Raw genomic sequence first — 15,335 nt, 5'->3', positions numbered from 1 at the left:
TTTTCGAAAAATTTTGATTTTTGTAAAAATGCCCGATTTTGATACGAAACGACGTGTTACGCAAAAACTAAATACGCGAGAAAGTTCAAATTTGAGTCAAGAGATAGAGGGGACTCTCCTCTACATATTCATATAGTCAATTATATTTTTATGTACTTCCTAATAGTTGTAAATGGTTGTTAAAGTTTGAAAATGTGCCGACGCGGGTACTTTGTACGCTCTATTTTTGTATTTATGTGAAAAATCCTTTATCTAGCAGGAATTTACTATACAGGAATGCATTCTACAGACATTTCTGGTAAAGAAACCATTCACGAAAAGTATTTGGTTCCCTTAATGTACGAGAAGGATCAGAAAATGTTAATTGACAGCGTGTGCGCGACGCGTTCGCGCCAGACGGCCATTGCAGCCTTTTCGCGACTCGCCAGGGCCGTCGCTATGCGTAGTCGACGTTGGTACCACTCCAGTATGTCTTTGCTTACTATGCTTAATTACATACATTTTTTTTTGTCTTTTTGGGTGCCAATCATTACAAAAGATTATAAAAATACGAGTTATATTCACATTTCATTGTGGAAATGCTTAATAAAGAAAATTGAATACAAAAACTTACCTATTTCTGATGTAAACAAATTAAAAATGTTTCCGCCTTGCTTGACGTTTGTTCCTGGTATCCCGATTTTCAATAATAAGTGTCCAGCAGTAATCAGCAAGCATCCGCACATAAGTCTTTTCCTTTGTAACGTTTTTCCATTGTTGAAATATCTTGATGAAAGATTAATGCTGGAATTGTATTCCTTGTTTTGATTTTAAAATAATTTCGTCACGAATATAACAAAAACAGTCCGGCTGATTTATACACTTCCGCGAGATTTTATCGATTTAATATAGAGCGATCTATGTCTTAATTATGTACTTCGATCAATAAAATCGATAAAAATAGTCCCATTTACATAGTGTTTGGACTTATTTTAATCGAAAGAATCTTGAATGTCCATTGTTATTACAATTATAAAGATAAGACAACAATTACTGAAAATAAAATTTTCCAGTCACCGCATTGCTGCGGTCAATTTTCTTTATTAAGCATTTCCACAATTAAATGTGAATATAACTCGTATTTATATAATCTTTTGTAATGATTGGCACCCAAAAAGACAAAAAAAAATGTATTTAATTAAGCATAGTAAGCAAAGACATACTTGAGTGGTACCAACGTCGACTACGCATAGCAACGGCCCTGGCGAGTCGCGAAAAGGCTGCAATGGCCGTCTGGCGCGAACGCGTCGCGCACACGCTGTCAATTAACATTTTCTGATCCTTCTCGTACATTAAGGGAACCAAATACTTTTCGTGAATGGTTTCTTTACCAGAAATGTCTGTAGAATGCATTCCTGTATAGTAAATTCCTGCTAGATAAAGGATTTTTCACATAAATACAAAAATAGGGCGTACAAAGTACCCGCGTCGGCACATTTTCAAACTTTAACAACCATTTACAACTATTAGGAAGTACATAAAAATATAATTGACTATATGAATATGTAGAGGAGAGTCCCCTCTATCTCTTGACTCAAATTTGAACTTTCTCGCGTATTTAGTTTTTGCGTAACAAGTCGTTTCGTATCAAAATCGGGCATTTTTACAAAAATCAAAATTTTTCGAAAACGTTGCGTGATGGAGCAATTCTACTTTCAGATTCGGTTTTAGGATGACAAAGTGTATAAGAATCACCCAACAGGTATTGCAAAACTCGAAAAAAGTTTAATTTTGTTGGACAGTGTTATTCGAGAGTTCCTACACAAAATGAGAGACAAGCTGAGACGGATTTCATAATTGTTGATAGAAGCTCAAAGGGCAATGTAGTGAACAGACAAATTATCCTTAATTTACACTCCAGTAATTAAGACGATTAACACGGTGGAAATTAACAATAGGTGGATTTCACTTTCACATAAAATTTATAGGAAAAACTAAAATTTTCTACAGCGTTTGATACATTTTCTAAGTAAATCGTATTTTCAACGCTTAAGTGGATCTCCAAATGTACTTTAAAACTGCAACGATTCAATCAAATTATATCTAATACTATACTTATGTTTAATATTCGGCCTTACGGAAATGGTAAATGAACTGAAAAGTCTTTCATTTATATTCACAAATATTATTAATAGTTAATCATAGATTATTAGCATAATTTTGAGTGGAGTCCCAACGGTCCCAATAATGAACCATAATAACAGATCACTTCTGGTATGTATTGGACGAACTATTCTATGCTTGCTCAGTAGTGGTGGTACCGTTCGAACGCGACGAAGAAAATGCCGAACAACCGAGAATGATATCAAAAAACATTTCGCGTTCGAAAAATTAAGAATGGCGTTTTGCTCATCACTGCTCTTCACTCGCATGTCTTACAAATAGCTTCGTGTGTGCATAGAAAAGCTGAAGCGCCTATTCCATTAGCTTTATTATGCTTCCGCGATAAGGACCGAGAGCGTTCGCAATTAGGTTACTGCGGAGTAAATGCAAATGCATTTCGCCCTGACAACAATGTGTAAATGATTTGAACAATGTTAAGCCATCGCGGAGCAGTCGATCAGAATCAACGCGAGTTCCTTTTCGGTCGTTTAACTTCGCGGAGCGTTTAAGACCCTGGTCGGAAGTCCATCTTTGGTTCGAAACAATGGCCCAAGTGGAACGGCATTTATAATTGGAATTAATTGACTTCGATAGAGTAGCTTGAAAAAAGTCGTGCTGAGCGGCTCTGAGGGTCCGTCAACAATATTTCAAGTGGGACTACTTTCGATTCGATATTATCGAGTGGCAGCAAACCTGTGTAATTAACAGAAGTTACGATAACGAGAGGATTTGGCCAACTGATAAGTAGAAAAGTTCAACAGTTGAGAAATTTCCTGCGCGACCCTGAGAGCATTGAATAAATCATCGTAAAAATAAATCTGTCTGATTGGACAACTTTCAAAATGTCTCATACCGACGCCATTACATTTGCACACGTCTGTGCAGCCGCGAATGTAACTTTCATCGAACCGAATGCACTTTCTAAACTCGTTAATTTACTCAGGCGTTCGTAAAATATTAATTTTGCCTCTTCACTTTGAAATCTTTCATCGAACCAGGGAAATATGAAATATTCCTTCGGGTGGGTGGGGGGGGGGGGGCATAACGCTTCATTATTAATTTATCAACGACCGTCTTTCCCGTTTATTCTTCACTTTCGTAGTCGCCCAGTTTAATGAGTGTCGTACTGGGAGGATTGTTATTGTAAACCGAGATTCTGTTTAGGCGTCCGGTGCAATACGGGACTGTGTCAAGCAGCGAAAAATGCCGGAACTATATTTAAAGAAATAATAGCTGCGGGGTGGTTTTTCGGAGGCGACGATTCCTGTGTTTAATACGTAATTATACAATACAATAAAGGTTGCATTGACAATTGTATATGTCACTGCTAGATCGCTTGAGTCCAACGTTCTCCATAAGAATCCGGTTATTTAAGAAAATGTGTCCTTATGTGTAAATTCTGCCGAATTTTGCAAATTACGCCTAGAAAACGCGAAAGTAGGACCTGCCGGTGGTCAAGCGATCTAGATTTATCTTTTATCTAACGCTTTTCACCCTTGAAAAGCCCGATCTTTGCATTATCGAGCCATAAATCGCCGCCACCCGAACCCTTGCAACCTTGTAAGATCTAGCGTTGTGTGCGACACACCATGGCACACGCACACTGTCATTCGAGCTTCTCCTATCGGCCGTTTGTAGCGTGAAGATCGCTAGGAAGCTTCTCCTAGTTCCTGTTTGGAGCGTGGCGAATCAAGACCAAATAAAATTATTTATTCGACAAAGATACTTTTTTTATTCGAACCTTCGAATAACGAATAAAGTTAAAGTATCTTTTATTCGAATCGTTATTTAAATAATTTGTTATCTAAATAGTGCCCAACTATGTCTGGAAGTAGCGCATTCGATTCCCGGTTCGGCGAGGCGCATATTTTGCTATAACTTTTGAACTAAAAAAGATATCAAAGTGAAATTTAAACTGAAAAAATTAAAAAGAATCGGATTTAATGGTATGCACTGAAATATATTTTGTATTTTTAAATCATTCTTTTTGTTTTTTAAATTTAATTACCCTTAAAAAATGTTCAAAACTAGTTATTATAAATATTGTTGTTCAATCTTTTATCAATCCCAAATAATTAAATTTATTAGAATATATATGCTGCAAATGAAAAGCAATATCAGAAGTAGATTGAATAGGTAGCTATTAAATAGTCAAATGAAATTAGTGATATCAACGTCGTATTTTTTAAAATTAAATTTAAACTACGTTCTTACTTTTGGCTAATATTGAACTAATTTAATTTCTTATAATTATGTTATTACACTGTTGTAGTTGTAATTGCACAGGGAAGAAGACTGACGTAGTAGAAAGAACAAGAAAAAAGTGTTTAACGAAAAAAAAATCATTCCATGCGGGATTCGATCCGGGACCAAAATATTGTCAGCCGGAAACGTTACGTTATTATTATTATTATTACATTACGTCTCCTTCGATGCACTCGCGTGTCAGCCGTAATGGAATTAAGAGGAAACAACATTCTTTTGTTTCATTCATCATATGAATCCTCGACATGAGATTTAAAATTATATCAGCAACAGCGCCATTGTAGAATATCGGTTCGACAATATTAGTTCTGGATGATACGGTAGGATGTGACACGGAATGGTACGGGGGCTCTAGAGCCCCCCGAGCGTGAGACAGAAAAATACATTGGGTGATTGGTCTACTCCTATACCTCGTCTGTGGTCGAACATAACCACAATCTACGCTTGCAGTTTCCTCCAATCCCACTTCGACAGTCCTTCTACTTAGGCGCCACCTGATGAGCTCCAGCTCAACTAAACTTGTCACATTTTTTTGCTCTATATTATCGATATCATGAATTCTGACGCTAGAAAGCCATGCCGAAACGGGAAACAAGTTTTCGCCTTTATTTCGCAACAGAATCAAGACAAATTATAGCTCAATTTGTAGCTGGAGATATTTTCTAATGCGGGCTTGTCTCGACATCATCCAGAAAACTCATCCAATGGCATAAAAATGCTTGAATTCCACGGCACGTGCATCGTCAATGTTTGGCCTAATTCTAACGCTCATATTTCTAAATATCTCCATAATCTCGTCATCTCATGACCAGCCCGCATTAGATTGAACCTTCCTCTTTCGAATGAGCCCTTTACCAGCGACAAAATATTCCTTTTTAAGGACGAAAACTTGATCCCCGTAAAACCATATTTTGTCGGTAACGTAGTCACTCTACTTTTGGCAGTCCGGGCCCATAGGCCAGATGGCGGATCATAAAAATGGGAAAATTCCCATCGCCGGCGAAAACTGTGCCTGCACTCAGTCACAGCCGAAACATTGAATAGTACAGACGTCTTTCCTTCAACTGTAGTTTTATATACAGGGTGGTCCACGCAACTTGCAATTTTCGCACGCAATTTTCAGGAAATAAATTGAAATTACTCGTTAATTATTAGATTTACGGCTAATGAAGGTCAATACTTTTTTACTCAGAATTCGACATTCTTCCATATTTTGGTATAAAAAATATAGTATTTCATTTAAAAAAACAAAGTCGACCTTCAAATCTCCGAAACACTTCCACCTGTAAAAAAAAATACACTAAATTGTGTACCCCTTCAGACCATGCAACTTCTGTATACAAAACTTTTTCGTGCAACGCATCCTTTGGAAGTTATATAGGTGTGCAAGTTGCGTGGCCAACCCTGTATTTTCGGACCGCTTCGTCTTTAGCTGGTTTTAAGATTCCTACAATGAGGCATATTAATTATACTTAAGTAAATTGAATTTATTTTTCAATTCTAGCCGCTCCGAGAAGAAATCAGTTTTTCTCAAGCGATATTTGCCTGAATTATTAGATGAAAATGGTAATTGAAGTATTTTATGTTATGTCCTCTATGGATGCATTATTGCAATATTATTCTAACAATTTTTAATAAAACCCATGAATTGTTGTAATAAATTGAAAAACGCGCACCGTGAAATTAATCATGACTTCTTGATTGGCGGGGAAATATCGAAATGCGTTACGTACCAATTCGGTGTTATTCAGATTTTATGACAATTATACTTACTGTCGATTTTAATTTTTCCATCAGTTTCGCCGAGTGAGTTGGTTGCCACGCATCTGAAGAACCCAAAATCTTCGGGCCGCACTGATTTTATGGTCAGCCTCATTGTTATTTCGTATCCGCTTGGTATGGCTTCAACTTTGTAGTTGATATCTACGAACAAACCAATCGAGGCTTAATAATCCATCTTTGTTGTCAATTATACTATTGCTCGTTATTTCCAAGTACAGTGTCCACTCGATAATTGTCCAAAACACGGGTCTGGCCAGGGAAAATTATCAGCTAGAAGATACTTTCATCGTTCATTACACAAATTAATATTATCGGAATTATATCACGTTTGGTACCATTTTCATTTAAAAAATGCCACGAATATGTTGGTGAAAGTCCCATTCAAAAATTAATGAAAAATAAAGAAGTTTTTTTATTGGATTAGTAGTGGTCTCTTTGTTTCACACCGATATACCCGACCCGTATTATGTTTACATCTCTCGGCGACCGAGGCCTCTCAAGTATCACGGCTCCTTACGGGGTATACGCTGTGCTAGTAGGGACATTCATCGAGTAGAGACTGTATTCATAAAAATTGCCAATCTTAAGAAGTAAATTCTAGAACATTAAATAATTTTCTCAAACCTTGCATCAGTGTTTAATAATGAATGTGGAGAAGATGGTCGACTGGTTGGAAAAAGTGGAAAATACGATAGAAAAATAAAAGAGAATTATAATTAGTATGATGGGTACGATGCATGGAAGGGTGAGTGCAGATTAAGAAGGTTCTCTGTAATTCTGACTAATTGCAGATTTCAAAATATTTTTTTCTTGTCAAGTAGTAAAGTAATCCTTCTACCGTCTCAAAAAAATTTAAGCCGTTTGGTCCAATCTTAAGAAAGTGAGTGACTGTATACATATACTTTAATACCGTTTAATGATTTTAGTATTCATCCGAATTCACATTTTTGTAGGTAGATTCGGAGGGAGTAAAGGAAACTAAACTCAAAGCTGGAAAATTAATTAAGCTATTGCTCGATTTTACTAAATTCTGCATTTTTCAATTTTGATTGAATCTGGTAACGTCATGACGAGGCGGCACGGCAGTTGAAAGAACTGTTTCCGCAGGCTGTGAAAGAGCGTGATCTTAAATATGATTACTCGCCATAATGGAAAACGTAATTTCCATTTTTTGCTCTCTTTTTTCGAGTTCGCAAAATTACCGCACGTCGCGGGAGAGAGCGTTAAACGAGACTCGTTGCGGGGCAAGCTACGCCTCTAATTCCGTTACCATGTAATTGCACTTGTCGTTCGTTAAAAAGTTAGCTTGTTTTATTAAGGAGAGTGGCAGAGCAAACGCCGGTTTTGAATAAGAAGAAACACGTTGGCTGGGTAAACTTGATATTTATACAGCGGGTTGCTAAACGTTATGAAACTGTGTAAAGTGGATGCACCAGCGGCTGCGTTATTTGCATGTGTGTGCCGTTTTCGCTGCAGCGCGCGACGCGTGCAGCGTCCATCTTCCATGTCCATGATGTTTTCGATGCTGCAACGCCGGTAATGTGTAAGCACGAGGCATTTACTCATGACTTATCAGCACACGTCGGCCGTTGAACGTTCAAGTAATAATTCTTCTGTGTTCGTACGCGTTTCTGTTTACGAGTATTCATCAGGTGCCCAAGAAAATTTTGAAAAGAACGTTTATCGCGGCTGTACGAAAAATCTATTTTCTATGTTTGCGTGAGGTTAAATCATAGGATCAAGAATAATCTTAAATCATTAAAAATGCAGTTGCTACAAAATGTGTTTGAACACTAAATTTCTGATGCTGGAGAATTTTGATTATTGATCTCACTGCAGAATACTTGCATAAACGAAAATAATATTTCACCAAATTTTCAACACATATTTGCGAACTGTGTTACGAAAAGTACGAAAATATATTTGCTGTATAAAGTAAAAAAAAACATATTTTCCATTCACGGTACAAACCATCGGTGTATAAAATCTCGAATTAACAGCATACCCTACGGACCGGTTTAATAACTCTTCCCTACGAAAATATGACTTTTTGTATCCCCACTGAATTCGAAATAGCCGACAATAGGCGGAGTGTAAAATCCAGTGGTTCTTTCATTCCACCAGTTGCAAATGCAATATTAATCATGCTGCAACGTTTACCGTTACCGCGGTGAACAACGTTTCTCCTTCACACGGTGGCACGTACGAACAACGTGTGATTTATATTTTTAATAAAACGTCATGTATTGTATTTGACAGGCACGCGGAAAATTTTACATCTGCCTGCTACCGGGCAACATTCGTTTCTTCCTCTTTTTTTGTTATTCATATTATATTCCAAAAACACGTGAAGCAAAACCATTTTATTTTAAAGAACGGTTAGAGCGGAACACAACGCGGCGTTCCTGCGCCACCATTGAAAACCGAAGAATGAGGGGAGAAATTCTATCACCGTCGACGAGACTGTCCCGCGAAACAATTTTGCGCTCTGTTTCGTATCACTTTTTTAACACTCAGTCCCCTCTTTCATCTGCGTTTGTTTCGTTCGGTTCAATCTGTAAGTTTAACGAGTTTCTGTCACGCCATCGCGCCGCGCTGGGGAACCGGAAAATTTTCGCGCTTAAACCACTGGCGATAATCAATTAATCCGGAAATAAATGCTTTCACGCTCTCTCTCTCTCTCTCTCTCTCTCTCTCTCTCTCTCTCTCTCTCTCTCTGTCTGTCTGTCTGTCTGTCTGTCTGTCTGTCTGTCTCTCTCTGTCACTATCGATATACAGGGTGGCCCACGTAACTCTGAACAGCTCAATATCTCGAAAACTATGCCATCGATTTTAAAGTTCTTAGTCTTAAATTGCATGGAACTGAAGGGCCTTTCTGACTACATAAACGTGAAGTGGCCTCCCTTCCCCTTTAACGGGGGAGGGGAGGTACCTTTGTAATTTTAAATGGAATCCCCTATAAAATGTTACATATTTAGATTCTACCGGAAAAAACAAGTCAATTTTGACTGAAACATTTTTTTGTCAGATACTTCCATGATGAGATATAACAGTTTGAAGTTTCGAGTTGTAGGTACTTGAAGCGCTCGGAAATAGCGTTATGGAATTATACGCGCTTCATAATTTAGAAACATTTCATAATTTAGAAAAGCGGCTTAGTAAAGCTGTCACTAATGAAAATAATAGTGCCAGTATTCTTGCTGCAATTACATTAAATCCTCATATTAGTCAACGTACACTTGCACAAACATCACATATTAGTCGTTCATAAATTCAACGAATTTTGAAACGGCAAACGTATCATCCATATCACATGGTTTTATCACAAGAGCTTTCGATAGCAGATTACGATCACCGCGTAAGATTTTGTGAGTGGCTGCAGGGTGTTGTGGAAAACGACTTTTTGTGCAAAATACTTTTTTCCGATGAGACCACTTTTATGAATTCAGGGCATGTAAATAGACATAATCTGCATTATTGGGCCGTGGAAAACCCAAATTGGATGCGATGTGTTCCCTTTCAACATCGATGGTCTTTAAATGTTTGGTGTGGCCTAAGAGGAGATTTTGTGATTGGACCTTACTTTTTTCAAGAAACTGTAACATCTGCAAGTAATTGTGATTTCTTAAAAAATCATTTGCCTGCGCTTTTGGAAGATGTGCCACTGCACGTTAGAAGAGAAATGTGGTTCCAACAAGACGGCGCTCCTCCACATTTTGCAATCATCACCAGGCAATTTTTGAACGAAAAATTTGGAAACAAATGGATAAGTCGTGGGGGACCTCGTCAATGGCCTCCTCGATCCCCCGATCTAACACCATTAGATTTTTTCTTATGGGGATATGTAAAGGACAAAGTTATGTTTGAACCACCGACGACAAAAGAGGATATGAAACAAAGAATACGTGACGTTTGCGCTTCAGTGACTCCCGAAATGTTAAAAAATGTTAGAACAACTTTGATGTTTCGAGTAAATAAATGTTTACAAGCCCGTGGTGGACATTTTGAACATTTAATTTAAAGTACATTTTATTTCTTCACGAATAAGCAAAGAACTCAAGCGCGTATAATTCCATAACGCTATTTCCGAGCGCTTCAAGTACCTACAACTCGAAACTTCAAACTGTTATATCTCATCATGGAAGTATCTGACAAAAGAATGTTTCAGACAAAATTGACTTGTTTTTTCCGGTAGAATCTAAATATGTAACATTTTATAGGGGGTTCCATTTAAAATTACAAAGGTACCTCCCCTCCCCCGTTAAAGGGGAAGGGAGGCCACTTCACGTTTATGTAGTCAGAAAGGCCCTTCAGTTCCATGCAATTTAAGGCTAAGAACTTTAAAATCGATGGCATAGTTTTCGAGATATTGAGCTGTTCAGAGTTATGTGGGCCACCCTGTATATACAGGGTGAGTCACCAAACGTTAGCACCTCAAATATCTTTGTTGTTTCTAAAGATACGTAAAATATGGCAAGGACAAAGTTGAATGGTACAATGGGGCTGACACGATGCAAAAAGAAATTTTGTTTTTATGTCATTTTTCTGGAGATATCAAGGTCACCTTGACTTTTTTAAATGGAACCACCCTTTTTTAAACACCTACAATGATAGTCCCTTTCATTAGGAATTCAGTGACTGTAATTAGTCCAAGGTCATTCAAGGTCAAGGACAGAAAAAACGTATAAAACTAAAATATGGAAGCAGAATACGTTTATCACGGTTGAGACTTGTAGGAAATAGTAAACATACTATGGTCGTAGTTAAAGTAAACATACTAAGGGCCTTCAATGTTATTCAGCATTCTTATTTACTATCAGTATGTTTCCAAACGCGATTCCGCTATGTTATATTCGATGACTGAAAAGTGTGATATGATCACGATTTACTGTGAATGTTGAAAAAGTGCAGTGCAGGCCCGACTACTTTATGAAGAAAGGTACCCCGAGCGAAACACTCCCTCTAGACATACTTTCACTAATACGTACAGGTTGTTTCGAAGTACTGGAAGTGTACATGCAAGACAGTACAAACGGAAGAATCCCACGACTAATGGAGACAATGAAATTAATACTTTAGCAGCTATAGCTGTCAATCCTCACGTGAGTACGAGAAAAATTGCCCGGGAAGCAGGTATAAGTCAAAGTAGCGTAATACGAATTCTGGCCCGACATTTTCATCCGTTCCACATATCGCTCCATCAAGAATTGCACGGGAATGATTTTCAAAATAGAATTAACTTTTGTCAATGAGGATTGCTTCAAAATCATTCATTTTTTTCTAATGTCTTGTTTACGGACGAAGCAACATTTACTGATCATGGCTCAATTAATCTACGGAACGCCCATTATTGGTCTGTGGATAATCCGCACTGGCTGCGAGAAAGTGATCATCAAAGACAATGGAGCGTAAACGTGTGGTGTGGTGGTATTTTGAACGACAAAGTAATTGGACCATATTTCGTTAACGGAATGATGGCGGGACAGAAATACGCTCAATTTTTGCAAGAAGATCTGTCAATTTTGTTAGAAGATGTCCCTTTACAAAATCGCTACGATATGTGGTACCAACATGACGGTTGTTCTGCTCATTATGCACGAGTAGCAAGAGAAACGTTGGATTCTCGATATCCAAACCGATGGATTGGACGAGGCGGAACAGTTTCATGGCCAGCTCGTTCGCCTTATTTAAATCCACTGGATTTCTTTTTATGGGGTCTGCTAAAAGAGACCGTGTACACGGATGCTCCAACAACAGTTGAAGATATGCGTCAGCGTATCATCGCAGCATGTACGAATATCACGTCGGATACACTTATCAGAGTTCAACATTCCTTCAGAGCTCGTTTACAACAATGTATCGACGCAGACGGCCATCATTTCGAACATTTATAAAATACAGGTATTCTGCTTCCATATTTTAGTTTTATACGTTTTTTCTGTCCTTCACCTTGAATGACCTTGGACTAATTATAGTCACTGAATTCCTAATGAAAGGGACTATCATTGTAGGTGTTTAAAAAAGGGTGGTTCCATTTAAAAAGGTCAAGGTGACCTTGATATCTCCAGAAAAATGACATAAAAACAAAATTTCTTTTTGCATCGTGTCAGCCCCATTGTACCATTCAACTTTGTCCTTACCATATTTTACGTATCTTTAGAAACAATAAAGATATTTGAGGTGCTAACGTTTGGTGACTCACCCTGTATGTACATCCCTCTCTCCTCCCGTGGCAATTAAGCATGGCAATAATTCACGTTCCAAAGGAAAATTAAGATATGTACAGAACACCGCGCGGGTTATTATTAATTTCGTACCGGGCGTCGTGTTATCAATTAAGCCGGCGCGGCGCGGTGTCGGCCGGGGGCGTAGACAACACGCACGCGCCCGCTGCCATGAACTTCAACTCGCCCTTCAACAGTTATCGTGAAGGGTCTAATGCTGCATTTAAAGCGAACCAACGACGTTAGGGTGAAACAATTAGAGGAAACCGCATTAGAATTGTTCGTACGCGGGCCCGACGTCGTATGTTATCGCCACGAGGAGCCCGCGGTAATTATCCAAAACGAAAAAAAAACTACGCTCCGGAAGGTTGAATAAATTATCTTGCATAATCGCCCGAATCACTCCACAACAAAACTATAAGACAAAAGGGAATGAATGAAATGATTCTAGTAAGAGTTTTCTTCGTCCTTTGTTCCTAATGTTATTGTTTACATTGTGTAGTAACACTCTATACTAGTCTCGTTCAGCAAGCCTTGCGGCGGGCAAGGTCGTCCGCCGATGCCCGCGGGCATAGCTGAGAACAATGTGACGTTAGCGGGAAAAATATTGTCGTAGGCTGGACCGTCGAAAAGAAGCGGGGTTCATTGACCGCCAAATCGCGTATGACCGAGGAACCAAATCCTCTGACCGCAAGGGCGATAGCTGAACGGGATTGCTCTATACAGTTCTACACCTTACTTCAAGGAGTTCCAATTTGTTCCCCACCGAGACCACAAGATCCCCACCATTTGTCAAACCTCTTCCCACTACTACGTACAGCCGTAGAATTAGGGGTGTGGGGCAGTGGCGGCACGGGAACAGGGACGAAGTTCTACGCACTACTACATAACGACGAAGTCTAAAGGCTCGTACAGACCTGAACATTTCGACGAACATTGCGCCGAACGGCGCGTCGAACAGCGAACGAAACGCAAAATCGACATTCATTTCGGCGATCCGAACGGCGCGATCTTGTGTTTCGGTCGCTGTTCGGCGCGCCGTTCGGTGCGGCGTTCGGCGCAATGTTCGTCGAAATGTTCAGGTCTGTACGCAGCTTTAGAATGGGGGAAGTATCTAAACGGAAAAGGAGTCACGTGTGGCTCACGAGCCACATGTTAGAACTCCCTGCCTTGTTTAAAGCTACGGTTGCAAGAATTTCAAGAAATGTGAGTATGCTTCTGCGAAAAAACTATAGGACAGTCTCTATTACACGGACAAAGCGTGTGTGATAAATTTTCGGCGTTAAACAGTTCATGAGCTACGTCGTTAGTTAGATAAATAGTGTAATATTGGGTTGGAACGAAATTTCGTAGCGTTTCTCAATTCAAATTCACAGATAAAATTATAATTCATAGATAAAATAAGATTTATGATTTGATTCTTTCCAAAAGTTCCACATGACTTTACTTTTGTCGTGACTACACGCTACACGGATTGGGGAGTCGTTCAAGGGAATTGACTACGTATTGAGAAGAACAAGTTACCCTCATTGTGATACATGCTCGACAGAGACAAAACACCTCACGTGACCGAGCCGTGGCGGAAGTGTGGAGAAACGGCGTCGTAGAAGGGGAAGGGTAGAGTGGGAGACAAATCTTAATCTAGCTACACGAGCATATTTTCACTTATTATTGAAGTTGTAGCGGCTGAGAGATGACACGCACAGGTAGTCGATAAGTCAGGAACCGTTGTATAAATGACGTGTGAATGACATATTAGGCAATTAGATGGCGTGCGACAGGAATGCGAGCGAGAAGGGCGGGTGCGAGCGAAATCATCGTCATTGTTTTACGAGTAACGAGCGAAAGCAGAGTGACACGTGGTACACGAATAAAATTGATTGTGAAATTCAGAGAACAATTGTTAAATTAACCCTTTGCACTCGGATGTCCCCTCTAAGGGGACATTATGAATTTAAAATCGATGGCTCCGAAGGAAAAGGGTTAACCCGTTTGCGGAAACTACCTACGTGGAGGAAAGCTCACAACAAGTGGTGATCCAGATTTGCGCAGTCCAAAAACAGTAAACGAGGAATAACGGTCGGCCAGATATATAAATATGCCGATAAACCAGAAATATGTTTTTACCAAGTCGAAGCACGATTTCGTATGTGTAGCATAACAAGCGAAGATACAAAATTCAATTACCTCGTTGCGCAACTAGAACTCAAATTCGTAGGAACTATATGAGACATAATTAAAAGCAAAAACGACAAAAAATATACGCTGGTAAAACGGAGACTCGTAGACACGTGTAAAGAAAGCGAAAATAAACGAATCAAACGATTAATTATCACTGTCCAACAAAATAAAACTTTTTTCGAGTTTTGCAATATCTGTTGGGTGATTCTTATACACTTTGCACTCTACAGACATTTCTGGTAAAGAAACCATTCACGAAAAGTATTTGGTTCCCTTAGTATACGAGAAGATTAAGAAAATATTCATTGACAGCTTGTGCGCGACGCGTTCGCGCCAGACGGCCATTGCAGCCTTTTCACGACTCGCCAGGGCCGTCGCTATGCGTAGTCGACGTTGGTACCACTCAAGTATGTCTTTGCTTCCTATGCTTAATTACATACATTTTTTTTTTTGTTTGTTTCCGCCTTCCTTGATGCTTGTTTCTGGTATCCCATTTTTCAATAATAAGTGTCTAACAGTAATCAGCAAGCATCGCACATAAGTCTTTTCCTTTATAACGTTTTTCCACTGGTGAAATATCTTGATGAAAGATTAATGCTGGAATAGTATTCCTTGTTTTGATTTTAAAATAACTTCGTCATAAATATAACAAAAACAGTCCGCTGATTTATACATTTCCGCGACATTTTATCGATTTAATATGGAGCAATCTACGTCTTAATTATGTACTTAAATCAATAC

At 38.8% G+C, this 15,335-nt stretch overlaps 1 protein-coding gene across 2 annotated transcripts in view; it reads right to left on the bottom strand.

Annotated features, from left to right (window-relative positions):
- The window catches only part of LOC143362835 (neurotrimin), a 255,281-nt gene that overhangs the window by 20,343 nt on the left and 219,603 nt on the right, over positions 1–15,335 (bottom strand). For both annotated transcript variants that reach the window (XM_076803314.1, XM_076803315.1), the window contains exon 7: positions 6,181–6,330. In XM_076803314.1, coding sequence (XP_076659429.1) covers positions 6,181–6,330 — 150 coding nt within the window. The remainder of the gene's footprint in view (positions 1–6,180; positions 6,331–15,335) is intronic.

Source organism: Halictus rubicundus, chromosome 18, assembly GCF_050948215.1.
Source record: "Halictus rubicundus isolate RS-2024b chromosome 18, iyHalRubi1_principal, whole genome shotgun sequence".
NCBI classification, from domain to species: Eukaryota; Metazoa; Arthropoda; class Insecta; order Hymenoptera; family Halictidae; genus Halictus; species Halictus rubicundus.
This window is presented reverse-complemented; position numbering and strand designations above follow the sequence as displayed.